This window comes from Equus przewalskii, chromosome 18, assembly GCF_037783145.1.
Source record: "Equus przewalskii isolate Varuska chromosome 18, EquPr2, whole genome shotgun sequence".
NCBI lineage: Eukaryota > Metazoa > Chordata > Mammalia > Perissodactyla > Equidae > Equus > Equus przewalskii.
Window position 1 is genome coordinate 26,909,295 of NC_091848.1, and position 26,076 is coordinate 26,935,370.

The following is a 26,076-nucleotide window of genomic DNA, read 5'->3' on the forward strand; positions in this document are numbered from 1 at the left end:
CCTGCAGTCCGGTCGGGGAAGACTAACAATAAATAGCAAACAAAATAATTACAGGCTGTGGTAAGGGTTATAAAAAATAATTGGAATGATATACATATGTAGTACAAATACATACTCTATGTTTATAATTTATGTAGTAAAATCTATGTAACCTATATAATTCATCATTTCTATAATAGACAGTAACATAATAGATAACAACTTTAAATAGGTGGTCAGGGGAGGCCTCTTTGAGGAGGTGACATTGGATTTGAGACACGTAGGATGAATAAGAGCTTGTCATTTGAACGGGAGGAGAGAATATACTCCAGGCAGAGAAAAGAGCATATGCAAAGATCAAGATCAAAGGTGGGAGAGAGCCTGGCAAGTGTTAAGAACAGAAGGAGGCCAGTGTGTCTGGAACAGAGGGAGGGCCATGGCGTGAGGTCGGAAAGGCTGGCAAGGGCCACACTGTGTTGAGGAATTCATGTTTATTTCCACAGGCCATCTTGATCAAATCTGGCTTTTAAAAAGACCCTCCTCCCAGCCCCATGGCCTAGTCGTTAAGTTTGGTGTGCTCCACTTAGGCAGCCTGGGGTTTGATTCCCAGGCATGGACCTACACCACTCATCAGTGTCCATGCTGTGGCAGTGACCCACATACAAAATAAAGGAAGATTGGCACATATGTTAACTCAGGGTGAATCTTTCTCAGCAAAAAAAAAAAAAAAAAAAAGGGATCCTCCTTGAGGCTATAGGAGAACAGATTGTGTAGGGCAAGAGGTGAAGCAAGAAAACCAGCTAGGAAGCTTTGCAGTTGACTAGGAGATAACAGGGTTTGGACTAGGATAGAGGCAGTGAGGATGGAGAGAAAAGAACAGGCACTATTAGCTGGTCTGGATTTCCCAACTCCCAGTCCTGGGTCCTTCTTATGCCTTTAACTCTTTTTCTTTCCATCTCTGAGGACCAGCACTCCTTAACCCTCATTCAGTGACTCCTACAATCCTGGGCGACAGCTTCATCTTGTCACCCTTATTGTGGCGAGGGGAAAAAGTAAAGCCCCAAGAGGTTAAGTGCCTGGATCAGGCTCATAGCACAGCTCCTGGGATAGTATGTGTGGTAGGCAGAATTCTGAGATGGTCCCTATGACCTTCACCCCTGGTGTTACTTCACTATGATGTTACATTCCATGACAAAAGGGATTTTGCAGGTGGCCAAGGGGCTAGTTTTGGATCAGGTAAGATCCCTAGACTGGATCTCATTAAGCTGGTAGATGTTATTCCAAATAATTACTTTTGGGGAAGCAAGCTGCTTGGCCCTCTATTCTGGGAGAAGGTAGAGGGCCAAGAACATCAATTTTCCCAATTCAGCCAAGATTTCCCAGCATCCCCAGGGCAAGTGTCCATTGCAGGCTTACCTTGATGTAGTCGTAGGGGCAGGTCACCTCAGGATGGTCCTCAATGTCGAAAACGTCCTCGAACTGCAGGCTGACCATGAAGCCCTCCTCCAGCTGGATGGTGTAGAAGCACTCGGAGCTCTTAGGGTAGGGGTTGGGGAAGTCAGGGCTGGTGATTACGCCGGTCCTCTGGGTAAAGAGGTTGTCACTGCACTCCACTGCGGGAAACACACCAAGCCAAGTGGTACGCCACAACCATGGCCACGGCAACCCCTTCCTTATCTGTTACTGTACAATTTTCCCAGTGGTCGCCACAGGCAAGCAAGGGAGGAATCATTAGCCCCATTTTACAGATGGGGTAACTGAAGCTCAATGAGGGGAAGTGATTTATCCAAGGTCACACACCAAGCAATTTGCTGAGTCAAGACTCAAAGGCAGTGAGTGTGGTGACCTTTGCATCAGATTCTCTGGGATTGGCGGGGACAGGAGGGGTCTGGGCTGGAAAGGTTTTGAGATGGAGTGTCTGGGGAATGTCTGGTCCTCTTTTGTCTGCTCCCCCTCAGCCCAGAACTCCATTACGTCTCTGCTCAAAGCCTTTCTTGATCCCTCATCTAACAAAGGACCTTCCACACACCCTCCCTCTTGGGTTCTGGTTTTGCTTGGTTTCTCTGCATGCTGCTGACCACTACTTGACATGATGTAATACATTTGTTTGTGGGTTTTCTTTCCCCCATCTAGACTGTAAGTTCCCTGACCTCAGGGATTCTGCTTTGTCCCCACTGCAGCTGCAACCAGGGACCCAGTATCCCGGGACCCTGGCCATGGCTTAGCCCTGCCCAAGGCCCCTTCATTTGTCACTGAACTTTTCCCCTTGGGCTGACCCCTCCTCGATTGGGGATGCCAATCCTTTCTAAATTCTTGTTTATCCTCTTATTGCAAATAAGAAAACTGCAGCCCAGAAAGGAGGTGTGACTAACTTGAAATCCCACAGCTAGGGCTGCAGAACAGGGTTTAGAATGAGGTCTCTTGAATCCCCATCTGTTTTCATTTTCACTCTCATGGGGGTAATATCACCCCCACGGGGGATAAAGTTGGTTTTTTTTGGGGGGGGAGTTGTTACTCTTTTTATATGTAATACAGAGACAGACATATGACACATGAACATATATACAGTATATCTGTGGAATTAAAATTTCATGGGTAGGGACAATTAAGAACAGAATGTTTAAAAAGACTTCTGGGGGCAGAGATGAAAATGAAAAAAAGATTGAGAAAACTTGCTCATTCTTAGCCCCCCACTGAAATCAGCATATAGTAGATACTCAATAAATACTTATTGAATGAAAGCCGTAGGAAATATAACCCTCTTCAAGAAAATGCCTGTGAGTGCCTGCTTTATCCTCAGGGGTCATATAGGGATTTTATTCAGAAGCAAGTAGAAGTTTCTGAAGGAAGAAGGAAAAGAATTCTTGTTTCCAGCCTTGTCCTCCTCCAAGATCCCTCACTCAGCCTCCAAGTGATCTTTCTAGAACACAGATCCTTGCCCTGCAGTCATGCTATCTACTGGTAGTTCCCCAAAGTTTCCGAATTCCATCATGCCTCTGAATGTTCGCAGAAGCCGTCCCCTCTGGCTGGAATGCCCCCCTCTTTCTTGTCCTTTCATCTCTGTCAGGGGCACCATCTCTGGGAGGGGTTTGCCCACCTCTCCGGGCAGACTCAGGCCTGACTGGAATGTGTCCACACTCCTTGTACAGCAGTTATTACAGTTCACCACTTGCTTATGTGGCTGTTACCCCAGTAGCCGGGGAGGTCCTCACAGAAAAGTGGCTGAACGCTTCCAATTCCCCACCCCTGCCCCAGCCTGAGACTATAGCAAAGTAGGCACGTTGATGAGAGATGAACACAGAGAGAGATAGAAGGAATGGGACATTTTCTTCCTGTCTCTCTCTTTGCCTCTCTCTCCTCTCTTCTTTCCTTTCTCCCTATCACAGAGGAACTTAAGGGGCCATGGAAGAGAAGAGAAAATAGAACTGCCATGTGAGGTCTAGTTCATGGCTCAGAGGGAGAGGATTGGGAAACCCAGGTTTTCCCTTAACCCGGCCAGGCTGATTCCCTCAGTAGGAGAGGAGACAGGGACCACAGACTAGAAATTCCTGCTGCCCAGGAAGAAAAATGGCCTAGAGGCCAGGGCTTCTCAAATGCAGACCTTTGGGAACCTGCACCTGGACTTCCAGACTAGTGGGCATTTTAGCATCTTCGTCCATGTGGTATCTGAGGCACAGCTCTCTGACTTCATTTTTAACTGTTCCTGCTACATATCAGTCCTTCCTCTGAGCCTCCCCCAATCTTACTGGAAAATGTGGCACAGAAGGGTGATGTATAGAGTCACCCCTGGGCCCCACCTCTGCAGGTCCTGTTGTCTGTGTGGAGGATGTAGCCAAAGCGGCAGGAGCAGTAGTAGCCACCGATGTAGTTGTGGCAGTAGTGGTCACAGGACAGCTCCTCGTCCTCACGCTCCGTACACTCATCCACATCTGCGGGGCAGGTAGAGTCTCTCCGTCAATCAACCCAGCCATGATGAAGAAGACAACAGTTAACGTTTCCAGAACACTTAGTATGGGCCACTCACTTTGTTGGGAGGTACATGCATTCCCTCATTTAATTTTCACATAAAATCCAGAATTAGCTGTTACCTCCATTTACAAATGAGGAAATTGAAACTGAGAGAGGTGAGGTAACTTACCTAAGATCACAGACAGCCAGGATCAAACCCAGGCAACCTGATTCCTGGTGGTGCCGCTATCCTCTAACAGTTGTAACAATAGCAAGCAGGACTGTTACTATCCCCATTCTACAGACGATGAGACTGAGACTTAGAGGCATTAAAAAACTGACTCCAAGTCACACAAAGAGTAAATGGTGGAGCCAGCATTCAAATCCAGGGGCCTGGCTCCACAGTCTGGGCTTTTGAACTTTACTCCATGCTCCTCTTTCTTTTCTGAGTCCCTACTGTGGGTCAAGCCTTGTCCAAAACATTACAAGTATAAAGATAAAAAGATGTATGTTCTTAATTCGGTTTAAAAATTTGAATATACATTTCCCTAAAAAGGATACACGAATGTCCAACAAGCACATAACAAGATGCTCAACATCACTAGTCACCAGGGAAATGCAAATTAAAACCATAATGAGGCACCACTACATACTCAGGAGAATGGTTAAAAATTTAAAAATTGATAACATCAAGTGTTAGTGAGGATAAGGAACAGCCGGAACTCTCATACATTGCTGGAGAGATATAAAATGGTGCAAACGCATTGGAAAAGGTATGGCAATTTCTTATAAAACTAAACATACACCTACCCTATGATCCAGCAGTTCTGCTCCTAGATATTTATGCAATAGAAATGAAAACATGTGTTTACAAAAAGACTTGTACAAGAAAGTTTGTAGAAACTTTGTTAGTGAGAGCCAAAATATGGATAGAACTCAGGTGTCCATCAAAGGGAGAATGGATAAAACAATCATAGCATATTCATACAATGGAAAATTCTTCTGCCAGGAGAAGGAGCAAATTACTGACGCACTGCAACAACGTCAATGAATCTCAAAAACTTTATGTTGAGTAAAAGAATTCTCACGCCCCCAGGATATATTCTGTGCGCATTCATTTATATGAAGTTTTAGGAGAGGCAAAATTAGTCTAAGTGGAACAAAATAAGAACAGTTGTTGCCTCTAAGGGAGGTGAGAGTGGAGTGTGATTGGGAACGAACATGAGGGAACTTTCTGGGTTGATGGTAAAATTCAACGTCTTCTTGGGGTCACAGGTTACACACGAATATAAATTTTTTCAACTCAACAAATGTGCTTAAGATTTTGATGTTTCATTGTATGTAAATTTTATATTAAAAGAAAAAAACCTGTGAATAGATATTGAACTCTAGCAAAATGGTAAGCATGCTGAAGTATTTGGGGAGAAGTATACTGATGTCTGCAATTTACTTTGAAATCCATCAGAAAAGATGAATTGATGGATAGATAGAGGACAGATGGATAAGTATGTGATAGAACAAATGAGGAAAGATATTAACAGTAGAATCTATGTGGTGAGTATACAGGTGTTCCTTGTAAAGAAGACAGCACCATGCACTTTTAGTCTTTGGGGAGAAAGGGAGATCTGTGGATGAGTCACCCAGTTCTCCAACTTACCCACAGCCATGTAGTGAGCATCAAAGCCAGTGAATCGCTCCTCATTGGAGAAATCTGACCGGAAAGTGATGGACATGAAGGAGCCGGGGGAGAGGACCACTTCTTGGCCAGGGGTCTGTTCTGTGTCTGTGGTCTCCTGGCCACAGAATGTTGCCAGCACCTGGTATTCAGTTTCTACCTTTGAGGTTAAAGAGAAAGGGAACAAGATGAGCAGCTTTGCAAGTTAGATTCTCTGCTGGTCTCCAGGAGAAAAGAGGAAGGGGCTGCCCATGAGTAGACCTCGGAAATATAAAGAAAGAGATTAGGGATTCTGGGATTTGAGGAAAGATGCATTACAGGATAAGGCAATGTGACCATCCAATCATTGTTTCATTCATTTTGCTTAGTTCCATCAAAAGTAACTTGACATTTGTCATTCCTGTTAATAACCAAATGGCTTATTTGTTGAAAACAACTCAATGTTAAAATTCAGAAATAGTTAGATAAGCTCATGGATGGATTCTATACGTAACAGAAACTTACCACTGTTCCAAAGAAAAGAACCTTTATATACAATATAAATCATTCATTGAGCGTTCAGTGCGTACCCGCCACTGAACAAAGCATGGGATAGGGGGTGATGAGAAATGAGGAAGACATAGAATTGTGCAGGGGAGGCAGTGTTCAGAGAGAGGAAAACAGACACAGATAGAGCTATTACACAGTGTGACATGTGCTTTAATGGGAACATAGCACTGGGAGTACACTCAGGGGTGAATGGTCCCCACTGGAATGTTAGCTACAGAAGCACAAGACTATTATCTTTACAGATGTGTCTTCAGTGTGGGGAACAGGACCTAGAACATAGCAGTTACCCAATAAATATTTATTATCAAGAACTAAAAGTGCAAGACCCATTCTGAGAACAACGAGAAGCCAGGGATTCTGTAGGGATTGGAGGCGAAGACGTACTTGGAAGGACAGTTTGAAACTGGATTACAGTTCACCTTGAGTGCCGTAACAAGAAGTGACTCTTAAGTCTATGAGTAAAGGGAAGACATTGAAAACTTTTGAGCAGGGAAGTCATGGAATCAGAACTATATTTATAGGTAGTCTTAATAATACAAAAACTACTGAAATCATCCAGACATGATGTTTGTGTCAAGACCCAGATGCAAAAATTGTCTATTTGCTAAAAGAATTCTCTACTTTGGAAGAGCCAGAGGCCCTGCGTAAATTCTGAGATCCAAGCAGAGATCCTAAACTGCTTGCCTAAAGCTGATTTTATGTGCGTTTGATTTGGGAAGCACAGCATGGTAGCTGGTTGGTATATGTGGTTGACTATCAATACTTGGCCTGCCCACCATTCCATCATCTTACACCTAACCTGATTCTTTTAACCTCATATTTGTGGTTGTAACCTCTAGATTAATGTTTTAGCCAAGATGCATGAGAAAAATCTCTTACCAAGAATGATTTCCTCTGCCTTTCAAAGTCACTAAAGGAAAGTTCTCAAAGGCTGCCTATCTCTAGTAGCTTCTAATGAATTCATTGTTTTGTTCATTAGCTTCAAATGTCAGAGGTATCTTGACATTTGACACTTCTGTTTTGAAATTAATGATTTATTTATTTAAAACGAGTGGGAGTTTTGAAGAAAAACAATTTTCCCTGCCAACAAAACACAGGGACAATTAATCACTAACTTTGGGAATTGAATTGTAAACAGAAGATGAGATCACAGCTTTGCTATTTATTCTCCTTTTCTGCAGATACTAGCCGAGCTCACTCTAGCCTTATAACTGTAGAATGTGCTTCTCTGAACACAGCTGAAATGTCACTTCCTTGAACATCACAGCTGGTTTGTTATTTTGGTTAACTGAATTTTCCAGATAGCTGAAATCTTACCTAAAATAGAATTAAAAAATATTTTTTTAGGTGTAGTGGTTATTAAAATGCTTCATAGAAATCCCTGCTTTCTTAGTGAATCATGCTATCCCTTCATTGGTGATCCAGGGACATTGTTATGAAGGTCAACCGTCTTGGGGATATGAGTTGTGCAATGTTGCTTGCCCTGTATTGAACATCCCCAGACTGTAATACCTTTGCTGTTCTCGTGTCTTCTTCATGTAGTGTTTTATTTCCTGTCTTTTTATCAGTTTATTAGGTGAAATATGCTATAAAATAGAAACCAGTTAAGCTGGTCTTTTAGAACTTAATAAAAATGAGACTGAACAGATTTAGACTAAAGGCCTGGGAAAGGGATTCTGTTTTGAGTAACTACATGATCTAGAGTGCACTATGTTGGTGACTTCTGCTTTGAAGTCATGTAAGGTGTATAGACCTTAGAGGTCCTGGGCCCTGTTCCTGACTCTGCTATAAACTGTTACATGGTCACGTTCTCTCTAGATCTCAGTTATCCACCTGGTAAACCAGGGGTTTGAACTAGCTGACATCTAAATTCTCTTCCAATTCTGACATACAGGTATTCTAACTAGTCATCACATCCATACATCAAATAAACCAACTAGAAGATGGTGAACAGGAGTTTCAACACACAGATTGCTTCCTGCTGAAGAACTTGGTGGACTTGAACTTGTTTGTGGTCTATAACTGTGTAATATAAAATCAATTACCAATGAATAGTCACGCCTTGAGCATTAGCAGTTCCAGACACAGCAGCCTCCTTCCTGTAATTTGGCATCCCCAAGGTCTCTTGGCTTCTGTAACGCCTATAGCATGGACACTTTCAAGTGAAGCCAACTAGAGATAATTTGGATTAGGGAGAGATTTAATGAAGAGTTCTGTGATAAATGACCTCCAGGCTTAAGGATCTTTTCATGATGGCAGATAAGTAGTCATCACCCGCAGAGCCACACTATTCCAGAGGACAGGTAAGCATGCCCCAGCCGACTCATGGGAAAATCTGAGCCATACACACCTTTGGAAGCAGGGAAGAGGAATCCAGTAGCTTGGGACCCTGGGAATTTAGCCTGGAGCCCAGAATAGAGTCCTGGAATGTCAGAGCTGGAAGGAACCTTTAAGGGCTATTTCAATCCCCCTCCTTCTAGAGGAAACTGAGGTCCAGAGAGGGGCAGTGACTTGCCCAAGGGTAGAGAGATAACTACAAGCATTTCCTGATATCAGTTTTGCTTTCGGAAACTGTTCTGACCCTGGAAAGGAAACACCAACTCACAGAATACATGACAAAAGACATAGACACTTTGCCAGACAATTTTTCTGGCTCAAGGGTCTCTTGAAACCTTATCTTGGGTGCATGGACTATCTCCCAGAGAGGATGTGGCTCAGCGACAGCTCCAGGGGTAACTTAAACAGAGGGGTCACTGGCCCTGGTTAATATTTTCAGCCCCTCCTATGAATTGTAAAATTCTACAAAAATCATTTGCGTCTGAGTACAGGCACAGGATTGAGCTCTGGCTTCCATGTGGATTGTCCCATTTCTAGAGCCATCATATTAACATGATGGAGAGAAATACCCTATCAAACGAAAACGAAGACACAAAATTCATAATAATAGAGAACCATAGGGCTGAGGATCACAGACTCTTCATTTTTCTATTTATGATGGGCAGCCATGTCCTTTCAGACTATTGTTATTTAGGACACCAACAAGTGGATGCATATCCCTAATTTGTTTTCTTTCAACTCAGTTCAACAAATATTTATATACCAAGTCCTGTCTGGAGTGTAATGTGGAAGTTGCCAAAAGTTATTTATTTGTTGCATGAGCTTAATAAGCAAGTCCTCTGCCTCTGGGAATGTGAAATTTAGGAGAATAAGATAAGTACTGAAATGTGTATGTGTTGGGTATTGTTGGGGTATAGTTATTGCAATGAAAGATGTGTAGCCCCAGGGGTTTAAAGAAGGTTAAAAAAAATTGCATCCAGCTGAGGGGAGTCAGAAGACATTTAGGAGAAGAGAATATTTTTTGAGCTGGGATGGAAAAGTGAGTGACATTTAGGCAGGTAGAATTAGTAGGTGGAGGGTTGTGGGGAGTAGGGAGATCATGGAGGCAGAAGGAATAGAGGAGGCCTGAGGGTATTCACAGTCTCAATGCTCCTCCCTTCCCACCACAGCCTGATGTAGAGAAGGGGTGTTATTGAGAACAGGGAGCTGGGAAGAGAGATCCAAGGAGGAGAAGCCAAAGTCTGTCTTCCACAAATTTTCTACCTTAGTAGAAACAGCACAAGCCTCCTAGGCAAAACTAAGGCAGGGAAGCAGAAAAGTTGGCCAAATTTCAGTTGGAGGACAGCTATGGCTGCTCTTCACATGTGCATAAAGTCATCTCATCAGAGTTCAACAAAGGCATGGACAGCTCCCCATCAGCTCCTTGGACCAACGGATGGAGAATGTAGCTCTGATTTAAATGAATCGGGCAAGGTCATTATCTAGTAAGTGGTTGCTCCACGTCCACAACTGCAGCATCCCAATTCTCTGGCTGATAATGCTCATGCTCCTTTATGGCATTAGGCAAATAAACAAAGGCTGTCTGTCCTATAGATCCAAATGCCTCATGGCTTTGCTTGTCACTGCTCCCAAGCTACATCCTGGAGGCCCTCTGACATCTTCTCTGGGCCCTTGAAGGGTCTTTCAGAGTTAATTTAGGCAGACATTCAAGGAGTGTGTGGGGTTGTCCCATTGTCAATTCCCTAGATTCTCCTTTGCTGTGTACTTCCAGGGTAGAGTTGGCCAAAAAAAGGAGTTGTGTGAGTCTAGAAGTCAACAGTCTTTATGCTCTGAAGGTTGTTTTGTGATCAGTTACAGAGATGGACAGATGTGGATGTGCGTAGTAGGTTCTAACTTGTCCTAACTCTCTTCCACTCTGCATCCAGCTCTTCTTTTCAACCACCAGCTCTGATGGCCAACAGTGGCCCAGACCTACCACCAGACACTTGCAGGTAGACCCACAGAGGTGGTAGCTGCTCAGAGCCAACAGCTTCTCACAGACCTCTCCCTGTGGGCTCCCCCTTATGGCACCACTTTGGCTCCTTAGATGGGCTTTGAATTCTCAGATTCCTCTGCAGATGCCAACATTTCCATTCCTGCAGGACTTCAGGAGAACTGATTAGTGAGCTTTCTGTGGTCCTCCAACTCCCTGTCCCCAAGCTTCACTTCCTCAGCTCCTCCGATAATTATGAGTTCTAATGCCCATAAATATCCATTACCTCACAACACTCACAGAAGCTCTGCTTTCCTGACTGAACTCTGACTAATACAGTTATTGGTATCAGAAGTAGGATGCTGTAGTAACAAAAAACTAGAACACGTGGTTTCACTTTTGGGATCGTCTAGCAAGTAGAGGTTAGAAAAGCAGAGAGAAAACTGCTATAAGAGGTTTGACAAAAGGTAACCTGAGTCACGTAGTGGTAAAACCATTGGCCCAACTTGTCTATGGCGATTTAGAAGGTAGAAAAATGTACTTAACGAACTTGTGGATCTGGCTAAGGAGATCACCAGAGAGAATGTTGAAAGTGTAGATACGTGATTCTAGCTGTATATGGCAAGGTACTCCAGGAAGAGGTACATTTTCAGTGTGCAAGCAGAAATTAGAGGAAATACAGAGGGCCTAGGACTACCTGGGTTGGAAACTAAGACTATCTTTCGTGCCTAGTCTCTCCACTAGCAAATTATTTTAAAAGCAAAATGGCTGCAGGATAAAAATCAAGTCAAAGATGTGGCTGTAAGACACTACGTGAGGATGTAGAAGATTTAAGGCAGTGCCTAGGACTCCCGTCAGCTAGACAAAAGGGCAATGAAGAACTTGAAGGGTATGGTCCCATAGTACCTTGACACGCCTTCCAAAGTAGAGACAGCCTACTTTGAAAAGAACTGTGGGTCTTGTTTTTGTCCAGTGGCGTGTACTACATTCTGACATATAAGAGATACACACAAAAAATTTCAAGGGAGATGTACTGACCAGCATGAACTAGAAATGACTGAGACAATTTAAAATGAAAACAGGCCTCTAGGCCCCAAGTTTCAATGCACAGGAAGTAGGTGGAAAGGACTACTCAGCTGTAAACATGGGACATTTTGGAGGAAAAAGAAGAATGTCTTAGAAGGTGAAGCTGAGAAGCCAGAGGGCAGAGTCAAGAGCTACAGAGAGCAAGGGACTGAGGAATCCCCCAGGGAGCAGAACTGGGCTCTAATCAAGGAGTATTCCTGGTCTCTGGAGTAGGCAACATGAGCCTGGATGGATTTCAGAATTGCTATGGAGCAGTAACTGTCATATGCCTCTATTCCTCCCATTTATCAATGGGAGTTCTATTGTGGTTGTCTTGTGCTTGTATCACCGAGACAGGAAGATATTGGGTCTGTGGAGGGCAGATAACTTTGGGGTTCAGAGGTCTCTGGATCAGGAGAAACTGTACTCAAGGATTTATATCCTGGGTGTCTCATCTGCCTCTGGAGCCCATTTAAATCATGAGGTCCTGGACTTCAAGCCTGACATGCTAATGGGATGAGACTTTGGGGGGATGGGGAAAAAGTGTATTTTACACATGGGAGGCACATGAATTATTTTGGCCAGAGGATAGGCTGTGATATATTGTTTGCAAAAATACGTACAATAATCCCTTCCATTCCTGTACACAGACCCTTTTTGCAAAGCAGCTTTGCTGCTCATGCATTGGCCTTGTGACTTGCTTTGACAAAAATCACATGATGTGACGAAATGGTGTGCCACGTCCAAGGGGCCTTGTAACTCCTTCAGGCCTCAATGGGACTTGTAGCTCTTTCCTAGGTGGAGTACTGCCCTGAGGCCATGATGTAAAGAAGGCATGTCAGGCCTACTGGAGAAACAAAGGTGATACAGAGCAGAGATGAGTAGGCCTAGTTGAGGTCTCTGGACCAATTAGCTGACAGTACCCCCAACTACCAGATGGGCGAGGGAGGCCATCTTGAACCTTCCAGCTTCAGTGAAGCTTCTAAATGACTGTATCCATGTGAATGACCTCAAGTAAGTCCAGCATAAGGACCATCTTGTTGAGCCTAGCCAAAACTCCTGACCACAGAATAATGGGTAAATCAAATGGACATTGTTTAAGCTACTAAGTTTTAGAGCGTTTTGTTACACAGCAATAGGTAACTGATATGGGGAGTAAGGAAACAATTTTGGACAAAGAATAAGACTGACATTTGTGAACTGAAATTTGGAGAATTGCAATCTCATGGCTCCTTTGGGGCTTTAAAGGTACCTAGTCTAACCTCACATCTTTGTAACACACCCTTATCAAAAACTCATCCCTTTGAGGCCAGCCTGGTGGTGCAGCGGTTAAGTTCGCACGTTCTGCTTTGGCGGCCCGGGGTTCGCCAGTTCGAATCCTGGGTGCAGACATGGCACCGCTTGGCAAGCCATGTTGTGGTAGGCGTCCCACATGTAAAGTGGAAGAAGATGGGCATGGATGTTAGCACAGGGCCAGTCTTCCTCAGCAAAAAAGAGGAGGATTGGCAGCAGATGATGGCTCAGGGCTAATCTTCCTCAAAACAAACAAACAAACAAACAAAAAAACTCATCCCACTTTTTCACAATCAGTTACAGAGATGAGAAACTCACTACCTTCCAAGATTGATGTGTGTAGCAGCTATACATAATAATAAAAAAACTAGAAAGAATGTAAATTTCCAATTCTAGGGGAACAGTTAAAATGGCATTAACCTAGTTAAGCAGCTGTTAATTATCACATTAATGGAGAAATTGCAATGATCTAGAAATATTCTTAGTAGGTTATATTAAGTGACAAAGCAGGAAAAATTGAATGTATAGGGTAATTACAACTATGTTGAAAGTTTGCATTGAACATAAAAGTGGTAGGAGTTAGAGCCAATAGTTAACAGTGGCTGGCAGAACTATAGGTAATTTTTCTTTCGTCCTCTGTTTTTATACTTTAAAAGTATTGAAAAAAGAAAGTCAGGCCCACAGTTACTTCTCTCCAGCTTCTACCCAATGGCATAAAATGAGTTAGTTCAAGTCAACAAACAAAGGGAACACACAGGAGGGGCAACTAAAGCAGCTGGAAGTTCAGGGGTGGTTTCTAGCCCCTTCATCGCTCATAAGCACCTGAGTCTTCCCATCCTTATCGTCATGCTATGGGAGCTTCTCATCACCCTCTCACCTCCTCTCATTTTCTCTAGCCCTTGGGTCCCAACAGAGCTGAAAATCTTTAATTCCACACAAACAATATGTTGAAAAATAAAATTCTGATAAAACCATCAAGAAACTCAGAATAACTGAAATTCACATATGGTAGTCCATGGCAGGGAGAGTCTCATGTCAGGGGACAGTTTTTGCGATTGTCAGCTCCTAGAGGGAGTCAGTGTATGGGGTGTGGAGGACGGATGAGGGGAGGCGGAAGAGTGCCTTGTGGAGTTCACAAAGACTTTGGGTAAAGGAAGAGAGTGAGCGAGAGATCAGTGGGGGAGGAATTGAACATTTAAGAATGTTTGTGATAGGAACATCTCTGTCCTTCTGGTTTCTCAAGAGAGTGAGTTGAACTGTCAATTGTTTTCAATTTTTTGTTTTCTGTTTTTTCGGTGGAACCCCTTACCGAGACTGAATCATGTGGGACTTCATCTTTATATGAGTTGCACACGAGGCTTTACCAATTATTAGATGTTGGGAAAATTAGTGCTTAAATTCTCTGTGTTGTAGGTTGAATTGTATTCCCCAAAAAGACTTAGACAAGTCTAAGTCTAACCTTTAGACTTTACTTCACCTTATATGGAAATAGGTCTTTGCTCATGTAATTAAGTTAAGATGACATCATACTGGATTAGGGTGCACCCTAACCCAATGAATGATATCCTTATAAGAAGTGGGAAACTTGGACAAAGAGATACACACAGAGGGAAGTGTGAAGACAGAGTCAGAGATTGTAGATATGCTGCCACACCCAGGAAATGCCAAGGATTGCCAACAACCACCAGAAAGCTAGAAGGGACAAGAAGGATTCTTTCCTATCACCTCCAGAGGGAGCATGCCCTGCTGACACCTTGATTCCAGACTTCTGGCCTCCAGAACTGTGAGAGAATCAACTTCTGTTATAAACCGCCTGGCTTAGGGTAATTTGTGATGGAAGCCCTAGGAAATTAATACCCTCTGTATATAGCTTTTCTCATTTGTAAAATAGTGAAAATAATAGTACTTATTTCATAGGACTGTTGTGAACATGACATGAGTTAACATGTGTAAAACATCTACAAAGATGACCGAAATACAGTCAGCGCTCAGACAATCAGCGAGAAGAACAGGACCACTGACATTCAACCAACTGAGATGATGCCTTGCTGGACTCCCAGCTAGGTCAGGCATGGGTAATTTCACACGTTTGAAGAATTAAGAGACTGAAACTGACTCTGGATACCCTCTTGTTTCCAGGTTCCACTCCTTCCTCCCTAATCTCGCTGAAGCCATCAGCACAGACTTCCCTTTTTATAAGGACCCAGGATCTCAGGATGATGGAGCAGGAAGGGAACCCAGAGAGTCCTTGCAGCCTGGTCTCCTCAGGTGGCAGGTGGCATCATAGGTCCCTGTGCATTTTACAAGTTCTGCATTTTACAAGCATTCTAACAGTGCTGGGAGGTGGGTGACATGGAAAGGTTATTACCCTTATTTTATGAGAGAGAACCAGAGTGATGTACGGGATCTCTGAAAGCTTCCATCCACAAGAGAATAGCAGTAAGTCCAGGAATCTCTCTACTTGCCTGTGCTTCAAAGGATTTCTCTAGATGTGTGAATTTAGGCCAATGATTCAGTGACAGCCCTGGGCCCAGGACTCCTGACTCACAAGTGAGTGCTCTGTGCTCCTGAGGTCACCCTTACTGCAAGTCTGTCACCTCTGGGGACTGCCCCAGGGTTTAAGAGCCCAACCTTGCTACTTTACCCAGTTACTCAAATTACAGTTAAAGATCATGAGAAGGAGCAAATTAAAGTCACCAGATGCCAGACAAAAACCAGGGACTAGGAAAAATAGGAAACGTGTGTGTGTGTGTGTGTGTGCGCGCGTGTTACATTTCAGAAGTTCTTGAAAGCTATGTAAATAAAAATAGCACAGCTGGTGGGTCTAAGACTCAAGTTGGCCTCATTTGAAAGAGGCTAAAGGTTGATGCTTCAGTCTTGGCCCAAGTCATTTGGCCATAAAATAATAATAATAATAACAACAGGAGGAGGAGGAGGTGGAGGAGTAATAGTAGTTGAAATTGTAAAACTTTCCAGTTGACAGAGTATCTTCACCTTCTTTGTTCTATTTGCTTCTGATGGCAGTCTTGTAATGAATGCCCTTCAGGCAGACATTGTGATTCTGGGCCCAGAGAGGTGGCATGAGTCCCAAAGGCCACACAGCATAAGAATAGCAGACCTGAGACAAAATCCAGATGTCCTGACTTCCAGGCCTGGTTCAGTAATTGGAATCAGAGAACCATAGACAGTCAGAGATGGAAAAGACACCAAAGGTGACCCAGTCTATCTTCTTCCTTTCTTAGAAGGGGAAACTGAGGCTCAGAGACGTAACTGGCTCAAAGTCACATGACCAGATAATGGCAGAGTTAGGGTGAGGAGCCAGGTATATGATAGTTCCAGTACAGTGTTCTTATTTACTTGTTAATCAGAGTAAAAACCTAATTGCGCTGGGTGGCCTGCTAAGAAGGTATTGTGTACATGCAAATGTCAGACACATCAACAATGTAGGGGCCTGAGAGACAGCTGGCAGGTCCTTGGAGTCCAAGAATCCCACTGCTACAGGCAGGATCGCCCATTCACAGGGAGGGCTCTGGATAGCAGAGGGGATCGTCTCCAGGCAGCAGAAGCACGGGGAGAAGAAAGAGCTGGCTGGGGAGGGGTCACCGCGAGCCTGGGAAGCAGGCATCCCGCAGGTGGGAAACTGGCAGTGCCCACCGTCTCAGTGGGAGCAGTCCTGTGGGGGGCGGGGAGAGTCTGGGATGGTGGCTGGGAAGGAGGATCAGGAAGGATTTATGCTCTTGTTGGCCTGTGAATGGCTCAGACTCCCCACCCCACTCCTTCTGTGACTTCAGAGCCAGGCCAATTTACATGCAAATTCCCTCGGGGACAGGGAGGCTGAGCCCCAAATAGTTCAGGACACGAAAATAGCCTAAGGACAGGAAAAAACAAAGTGTTGTTGTATTCTTCTGCAGCAGAGGCAGCCTGGCTCAAGGTATGTCACAGTCAGAACCAGGGTGAAAGCAGTGATTAAGTAAGTACCAAGTGGAGAGAAGGGAATCACCATGGGCCAGGGTTGCCTGGCAGAGTTTCCCAGAATGTGCAAGTTGGAATCTGCCACTGCCTGCGACCCTGCCCTGCCCCAGCCCATTATGCATCTTCAAATCTGCCCATGGGTATCCTTCGAGAGAACTCGAATAGGAACCAAACGACCTGGGTTCTGGTCACTGCTTTGCGACTTATGTCATGTGTCACTTTAACCTCCCCAGGCAGCAGTGTGCTGGAGCTGGCTCATACCAGCTTATAGGAACCAACTGTCAACTTTTCAGGGATTTTTGTGATCCTGTTGTTAAACACAGCCATATTGTGTTTTATAAACTTACAATCAAATAAATTATATTGCAAATAAAAAAATTACATAAAAACTCATCATCTCCTATTTTAGCATTTTACTATTACCTGTGCTGTCAAGGTTATTAATAATGTCTGGGATATCTGAGTGGTGAATGCTGTGCTACTGCACACTTCTCCCCACACCCCCTCTATGCAACCTACCCCTCAGGGCCAGGGCTTAATCATTTACAAGCACACCTCTGTGTTCAGGCCTCAGTCTTCACAAACATACTGGGTGGACATTCATTCTGGCCTCTTAAGAGTCAGGAGGTCAAATGAAACATGGGCGTGAAGGCAGCCTATAAAGTCTGCCATTGCCTCTCAGCATTTAGCAGGGATCCTATTTCCCCATGGAGATCTGGCCCTCCTTCCTTGTCCCCTACCCAAAGCTCTCTGTCTTCATCTCCCATCCCTGTCTCTCCTGCTCTAGCCACAGTGCCATCCTTGCTGTTCTTCAAACACACAAGGCACTTTCCCACATTGGGGCCTTTGCACTGGCTGTTCCCTCTGGTTGGAATGCTTTTCCCCAGAAAGTCACAGGGTTAAGTTCCTCAACTTCTTCAAGCCTTTGCTCAGATGCCGCCCTCTCAATGAGGACAACCCTGACCAACACATTTCAGCATGACCCCACCCCGACTCTGGCGGGCCCTCTTCACCTTGCTCTGTTTCATTTCTTCACCTTGCTCTGTTTCATTTCTTCACCTGTCATCGGCTACTCACTACCTAATTCACTTGTTGGATTATGTTTAGGGTTTATTGTCTCTTTCCCGCAGCACAACGTAAATACCTGGCTGGCAGGCAATTCTGTCTGTTTTAATTACTTCTATACCCCAAGTTCTAGTAAATAGTAGGCATTTAATGAATATTTGTTGAATAAATAAGTAACTCCTCTTCCCTAGGTTTTTCCTCTATGAGCACACCAAAGTAAATTCAAGCTGTTTTTCACCAGGGTGCATCCAAGAGCATTCCGTGCACACACAGCACACAGATTTGCACACCAGGTGCACCCACACCCTGGGGGCACTCCCACCTCACACTCACTCGCATTCGCTGCCCCAGCCCTGGCACCTTCTTTCTGTTTTCCATCACTCAGAGCCCGTGCTTTTGCACTTCCTGCATAAAATGAGCTTTTGTCACACTTTTCTGAAGCTCATTTTCACCTCCTGATCCTTCTGAATCAGCTAGAATTGGTAGTTGGGACCTGGTGTCTCTGGAGTGGAAGGATCCCGCTGGGGACTACAATTGAAATTCGTGAGACGCGGTCATCTGTTTCTCTTTTCCTTCAGGGGCCAAGGCCTCCTGTCCACTCCCAGAGAATTGGCAGAGCTGCAGCCGCAGCTGGGGTCAGCCACAGCCCGAAGGTCGAGGGCACGTTCTGAGTAAACGCAGAGCACTCACAGAATTTAGGAGCCCAGGGGTCAGAGGAGCCAGGCTTGGAGCAGGGCCACAAGGGGCGGGGGACGACTTATCTCTCAACTGCACAGCAGGAAGCGACTGACCCCGTGAGGCCTGCGGAAGGGAGCCCCAGACTCCAGACTCTGAGTTGTAGACCATCAAGACTGGAAGGGCTTGGAGAGGCCCGTTAGTCCAATTTCCTCACTGGGCAGATGGTGAAACTGAGGCCCAGAGCAGAGAGGAGACTTGCCCGGCATCTCAGCAGGAGTCAGTGGCTGATTTCTAACCAGAGCCCTTTCATTTTTGCTCACTGCCAGGAGACACATGCCTTTTCCTGTCTTGCCCCAGGGCTGTGCTCACTGCTGGAAAAAACCACAGACATGGGCCCTAAACTCCGGGGCTGACAGCCTAGGGGAACGACCTTGAGTTCACCAACAGAACTTGGGTACCCCAAACAGAGAAACTGAGCACTTTCCCACGCTTCACAGCTCAGACTCCATTTCCTATTACTTTTGTAAAATACTTTTCCTCTCAAAGTCAGGATAAAAGAGAAAGTTCTTTAACAAAATCTGGACAACACAGGAACCCTCAAGTTCCTCCCGTTTTATTAAATTTTACTAAATTATTCTGATAGGAAGTGTTGCCTTAGGAATAATGCATAGGCATGAAGCATATGAAGGTCCCTTTCAGAGTAAAACCTGTTCCGAGAAGGGCCAAACAGAGAGACAAAATCATGACTTGGGAGTAGGAAGACCAGGGATTAAGACCTGGCTTTCTAGAGAGACTTGGCAAATCCACTTAAGTTCCTTGTGCCTCAACTTCCTTTTATGTAAATTAAGTATAATAATCTCTGCTCTTCCTATTCCGTAAGAATCAAATGAACCAATAGATTAGAAATTGCCACAAATTGTGTCACTACAAGGTAAACATACGGGAGAAATAAACGACCTCCTGCATTTGATCCATCCTTTCAAAGGACTTTTCCATAAACTGCCTGAAAAGACTGAGTGACGTGAGCCAGGTCATAGGGAGCAAGTTAGTGGTGGAGTCAGAGTAGATGAGAAAATGGACATTCACTGAGCGTCTGGTGATACCAGCAGGTACTTTATCACTCACACCATTGCCACCATTACCACTATAACAGTGTTTATTGAGCTAATTACATTATGTGTTGGACATATGTCGTTAAAGCATTTATCTCATTTGGCATTCACGACAAGCCGATGACATAGGCATTCATATTATCCCCATTTTGCAGTCAGAGATGGAGGCAGGACCTGAGCTCAAGCCTGACTGGTTCTAAAACCTAGTCTCCGAACCCTTGAGCATGATTTCCTTCTGCAATACTGAGTCCACTTAGAGCCATCGTTTCATTTAAACCCTCCCACAACTTGTGAGAAAGGTACTGTGTCATATGAACACCTTTTCTTTTGTACTGATGATGAAACTGATGCATAGGGAGGACAATTAGGGAATTGCACTGTTGAATTCCTATTTACCCCTCACGACTTATCTCAAACATCTAAAGCCTTTCTTGAATATCCAGAAATGACCACTCTCCAAATTATGTTCTGCCTCTCACCCCTTGTGCTACTTTGCCCACCTTTAACTTATTAATTCTATACTCGTCTCATGACACACTACGAAACTGTGAATTCTTTGAGGGCAGGTACTGTCTTATTCATCTTCATGGGCCCTGTCTTTGGTGCAGTGTCCAGCTTACGGTAGATTTTCAGTAGGATTCTTAGACTTCATTCTGTAGGTGGTGGAGAGCCACTGAAACATTTTGAGAGTGGAACAATCAAAGCGATGTTTTAGGAAGATCTCTCTGGACACAGGTAGAGGGTGGACTGGACAGGCAGAGACTGACAGCTGGTAGACACTTAGGAGGATATTGCCATAGACGAGGTGAGCTAAGGAGCTAACAGCGGAAAGAATGAAAGAAACATTGACTACATCAAGGATATAGGGTTAACAGGAGAACAGTGATGTGACATCATATGAGTGCTTAACAGATGACAGTTGAGCTGTATACACTCAGTGAAAAAAAGAGAGAGAGAATAAAAACTGAACACAGGTTTTGACTGTCTGCTTTTCCAATGAACAGATGTGATGAAGTGAACTTGAAAGTAGGATGTACAAACCTTCTGTTCCTTGGTGGCTCTGGTTTCTAAGAACATCCTTCAGTACCTATAGCTCCAGGGCTCCTTTCTAAATACAAGCCAACCACTTCATCTGATGTTCAACCAAAGGAACTGTAATTTGTTGCATTTCTTGAAAAAAAAGTCTCTTCTGGACATACTAAAAGATAGTGCTCAGCTATACTTAAGAGATTAAGTTTGACTACAGACAATATTTGCCTAACTTTATACTTGCTTATATCACATTACACTTAAAAACCTAAGCATCCACAAGACGAGACTCCACTGTTATTTAATTTTTTTAAAAGAAGAAATGACTGAGAGTCCTGAGATATACATTCTGGTCCCAGTGTGACCTTGGCCAATGAATTGCCCTTCCCTGGGCCTTGGTCATGAGGATCCTGGAGCTGAACCATGATTTCTGAGGTCTTAGATCCATAGAATAGTAGGTCTAGGTGGGCCTTAGAGACCATTTGTTTCAACACCCTGTATTTGAGAGAAGAGAAAACAGAGTTTCCTCTAGAAGTAGTCACTTGCCTAAAGTTACGTAGATAGTAGAGAATGACCACAAGAATCCAGGCCTCCCGACTCCTGGCCAGCGTCTGTGCCCTGCACCTCCCCTGCAGCGTTAACCAGCTGTGATTCATACACCCCATCTGTGCACTGCAGGAATCCACATATTGCAGCCACATTCCAAGGGAGCAAATGCTGTCTCACAGATGTGCACATGCCTTGAAGACCAAGGACTGCGGAAAATCAGGCTGGAGAAGAATTTTCATAAAATGAGAGCATGCGGCCCACAGCCTTGGGGTCCTGCTCTTCTTCAAGCTACTGACGTGCAGCATCAGCCATTCTCTCATCATCACTCTTATGGGCCAGGGTGGGAAAGGTGGTCTGTGGGCTTGGGCTGGGCTGGAAAGCATTCCTGTGAGCTGGAGGCTCCTTTAAATGCACTCCTAGGCCTGCCAGGGGAATTCAGTTGCAGAGCGAAAAAAACCTCAAAACAGGGGATATTATCCCATCAAATGGAAATAAAGTTGCTTGGTAAAGGAGAGTGATGGCATGATATGTTTACAAGTCCTCTTTAAATGACATGTCACTAAGGCATCCCCAGCAGACTATAGGCTCCTACTGGAGCGCTTGTGGCAATGGAACTTTGAGAAGTGGCCATTGTAACATATTATTACCTGAAGTGCATTACCCTAACTAGGACAATGAGGGTTTGGTGGGGGCATCTGGAAAGTTCTGGCAAGGAGGATTAGGATTAGAACTCTGGAATTTAAAGGACCTTAGGGATCATCTCATCTCGCCCCCTCATGGAATAGATGAAGAAACAGGATTTTGTAGCATGACGTTGACTTATCCAGGGGTGACATAGCATGCCCACGTATTCGGATGGAAAGGGAGGAGCTTTCCTCTCATTCATAGCCAAGAAAGGCTCACATTCTAGAGGTGCCAGGGTGGGAGACAATTAGAAAAAGTGAATGAGTGTCAACCATATGTGGAAGGATCCTGGGTTGGGGAGTTCAGAGGCCACAGTACTAGTCTTGTCCCTGAATTCTGAGCTTCAGTCTCCTCTTTTGTCCCACGGGAACTTAAGCAACATTCAAGCTGTAATTCCTGCAAGGTGTGACCAAGGAGGACGGGTGAGCAGAGTGAGCTTCAGAGACACCTTCAACCTGAGCAGCCCACTTCTGTTTTCTGTATCGGGCCTACTAGAAGATTTGTTAGAAGAAAATGTGCACTGGGGAGAAAATATTTGAAAAACAATAACCGCAACAACATGAGACTAGATGAGTCTCCAGGGTTCCCCATAGCCTGACATTCTGTGATCTCTCAACTCCAGGAGGGGAACTCTGCTGGGCACATGTGGGCAAGGGCACAAGCAGAGAAACACATCCTGCTCCCCCTGCCCAATATGTTAATTCCTTCTTCCAAAGAAACTGGAAAAACGTGTCCAAATCAGAGTTGCAAGGACAATGGGGCACTTCAGGTGGGCAGCTCAGTCCCAGCGTTGCCGCAAGACTGCTTCTTTGCTATGCCCAGAGGTCACAAGTCTAATTTTGGAGCAAAGAGTGTGCTATAAGATTTTCTCATCCACTCCAGATCATTTGGGAGTTAGTGGCAGATCTGGGACTAGAACAGCCATTTCCTGAATCCCAGGCAAGAACCCGGGACCATGCTGCCCTTCCAGAAGGCCTAGTTCCATCTCCTTGAGCTTTCAGGAAGGTGCCTCACCACCTAGGATTGAAACCATCAATCAATTTCCAAAATATTCTCCAGCCAGAAAGGCCAAACTCTGGTTAGAAATGTATTCCAGTGCCCTTAATTCTGTGTCACATAAGGTCTTCAGATTCTATTGTTGTCCTCGAAAAGTACCTTGTCATTTTTTTCCACTACAAAATACAGCTGATGTCAGCTCCTTAATCTGTCTTGCCAGGAGACTCGATTTATTTGGGGGCAAAGGAATGAGTTAAATCCTCTATTGTGTGTTTATCATCTTGATAAAGGAGTCCTAACAAGGTCAAAGTTGGCATCTGTCTGAACAAGAGGAAAACCTGTGAGAAACGATTGCTCAGTACCTATGAATTGAGAGTCAATTCTTGGGGTGGAGGGAGGGGGGAATCATGAAAATAAGCCATGGTTACAACTAGAGAAAAAAAATTCTGTAATTTCTGTGGTCTTGAAGCCTTAGCTACCAATAAAAGCAAGTGTTTTCACTGACAAAATTTCTAGATGGTAGACATGTTTGAAAGTAGAGAATAAAGAAGTTGGGACATTCACATCTAGGCTTGTCTAAATCCATGGAACTTACTGCCATGTTAAGCCAATCTTTGGTCATTTTCCTCCTGGTTAAGTCCATGCTTGAATCCAAATATTTGAGAATGCCATAGTTTTATGACCAGCATTAGTTGGGAGAATGGGCTGGGGGATTCTGCCCCCTACCCATAATGCATCTTCTCCTGGAGCTTTGCTCTATCAGAGGCTAGGCTACATCCTGGGAGATATAACTGACCTTTCTCAGAAATTTCACTTTAGGATGATGAACACTTACGGTCTCGGTGAATATCCCCTGCTCGATCTTTGTGACTCTGAGAAGTGGGCTCCATCTTTAATGAATTTGTAGAAACTGCATGTCAATCTAGATTAGCAACCCACTTCATCTCTTAGAGCAACCAGTTCCACCTCTTCTCATTCTTTACCTCTCAGTCCTTTATTGTCATTATTCTTTTCCATCTTGTACAATGGCTATTTTTCTAGGCTCATCTCTCTTTGTAAGGGACCAGGTCTTTTGTATTCTTAAATTCTCATAGTCCTTAGTGGAGGACATTCAAAGAGGGGCAGCATCCCACAGAGCAGTGCTTCTCAAATGGGGAGATTTTGCTCCTCTGCGGATATTGGCAACTTTTGGAGATATTTTGGGTTGTCACAAATGGAGGGGGAGTGCTGTTGGCATCTAGGGAGTAGAAGCCAGGGATGCTCCTAAAAATCCTATAATTCTCAAAACCGCTTTCCTTAGCAAAGAATTATTAGGCCCAAATGTCAATAGTCCTGAAATTGAGAAACCCTGCCATGCAGCACCAATTTTGGAAAATTTTTAGTCATGGAAAACTTGTTGTAAATGGAATATTTGACGCAGACCCAAAATATATGGTAAGCAATACCCAACATTTAAAATGAATTTCAGCAGGGTAGGGTTTCATAGCTCCACTTACCAGGCCTCCCTGCCCCCCTCTAGTGGTCTTGTAAGCCCCTGCAGTATTCCTGGGACTCAGTGGAGCACAGCTGATGTAGCCGAAAGAGCATGGGACTGAACGTCATGAGATATGGGTTTGGAACCTTGATCTACCACTCACTAGCTGGACAACCTGGGGTGAATTTCTTCACCTTGTTAGGCTTGTTTCTTTGCCTGCAAAATGGGATAGTTGTACCTATCTCATAGGATGGCTTTAAAGGTTGAATGAGTATCATAAGTGTAAAAGCACCTTGTAAACTCACTGCTCTGCTGTTGATCAAACACTATGGTTAGTACAGGCTAACTAGTTGAATTACTGACTGTGGCAAAATGAGGCTACATTAATACTAAAAATATACGAAGGCTACTCTAGAGTGGATTGATGAGAACCTCTTTCAGGAAGCCAGAGAGAGCTTAGAAAGCAGGTTCTTAGGTCTCTACACCTTCGTGAGTCAGATACAATCTTAATAAACATGATCTCTCAGAAGTACTCCAACCTTTCTCAGCCCCACTGTTTGTTTTGTGTGTGTGTGTGAGGAAGATTGGCCCTGAGCTAACATCTGTTGTCAACCCTCCTCTTTTTGCTCGAGGAAGATTGTCCCTAAGCCAACATCTGTGCCAATCCTATTTTTTTGTGTATGGGATGCCGCCATAGTGTTGCTTGATGAACAGTGTGTAGATTCATGCCTGGGATCCAAACCCACAAACCCCTGGCCACGGAAGCAGAGCATGCAAAACCAACCCCTTCAGCCCCACTTTTAAAAGAGAACAGCTTCCCACCCCTGGCATCGTTTGTGGGTTCTCTCTAAATTCTAGGGCACATTGTTTTGACGTTGTAATCATTTCCTGCTCTTCTTTAATACATTTTTTACATCTACCTCTGATAGTGACCCCTACTCTTTTTATTTTTAAAGATTGGCACCTGAGCTAACATCTGTTGCCAATCTTCTTTTTTGTTCCTTCTTCTCCCCAAATCCCCCCAGCACATAGTTGTATATTTTAGTTGTAGGTCCTTCTGGTTATACTATGTGGGATGCCACCTCAGCATGTCCTGATGAACGGTGCCACGTCCCCACCCAGGATCTGAACCAGGGAAACCCTGGGCCGCAAAGTGGAGTGCGCAAACTTAACCACTTGACCATGGGGCTGGCCCCTGACCCCCTACTCTTGTCCATACTCTTGGCTCATAAAATCTGAACTTTTTAGCATGTGACTTTCAATGCCCTTCAGAATCGCACCCCAATCCAACCTTCCAACCTCACCTCGTCCTGTCTACTAACGTGTACCCTACCCTTCCCTAACACTTGATCATTATTTAGGAGAGTGGGCAATGCTTTCTAATGCCTCATCTTTGGACATAATGATGGCCGTGTTTCAGTCTGATTAATGCTTACTCCGGGGTCTCTGCCCTTTTCTATTTGTTGAATTAAAGGTGACCTTAGAGCAGAGGTTAGTGAAAATATTAAAAAGACTTTGAGAACAGAAAGAAAAAGAGGAGGTTGTGTTTTGCTGAGTCACATCTCGCCAGCCTCAGTTTCCCTCATGGTCCTCTCTAGGTCTACCCACTCTGCCTGCACCTGACATATCACCTCTAACCTCATTGATCACCTTGTAACTGTGTGTCTCTCCCTCACTGGACCGCCACCCTGGGAAGAGA

At 44.4% G+C, this 26,076-nt stretch overlaps 1 protein-coding gene across 11 annotated transcripts in view; it reads right to left on the reverse strand.

The window, feature by feature from the left end:
- The window catches only part of MASP1 (MBL associated serine protease 1), a 79,195-nt gene that overhangs the window by 46,736 nt on the left and 6,383 nt on the right, over window positions 1–26,076 (reverse strand). For 6 of the 11 annotated variants that reach the window (XR_011529400.1, XR_011529401.1, XM_070583401.1 and 3 more), the window contains exons 3-5: window positions 5,585–5,762; window positions 3,777–3,908; window positions 1,396–1,592 (exon numbers count right to left, since the gene is read on the reverse strand). Coding sequence is in view for 9 of the 11 variants with exons in the window: in XM_070583401.1 (XP_070439502.1) it covers window positions 1,396–1,592; window positions 3,777–3,908; window positions 5,585–5,762 (507 nt within the window). In the remaining 2 variants the exon portion in view is untranslated. Of the gene's footprint in view, window positions 1–1,395; window positions 1,593–3,776; window positions 3,927–5,584; window positions 5,763–26,076 lie in introns of all 11 variants that reach the window. The other 5 variants (XM_070583400.1, XM_070583396.1, XM_070583397.1 and 2 more) reach the window with 1 other exon arrangement.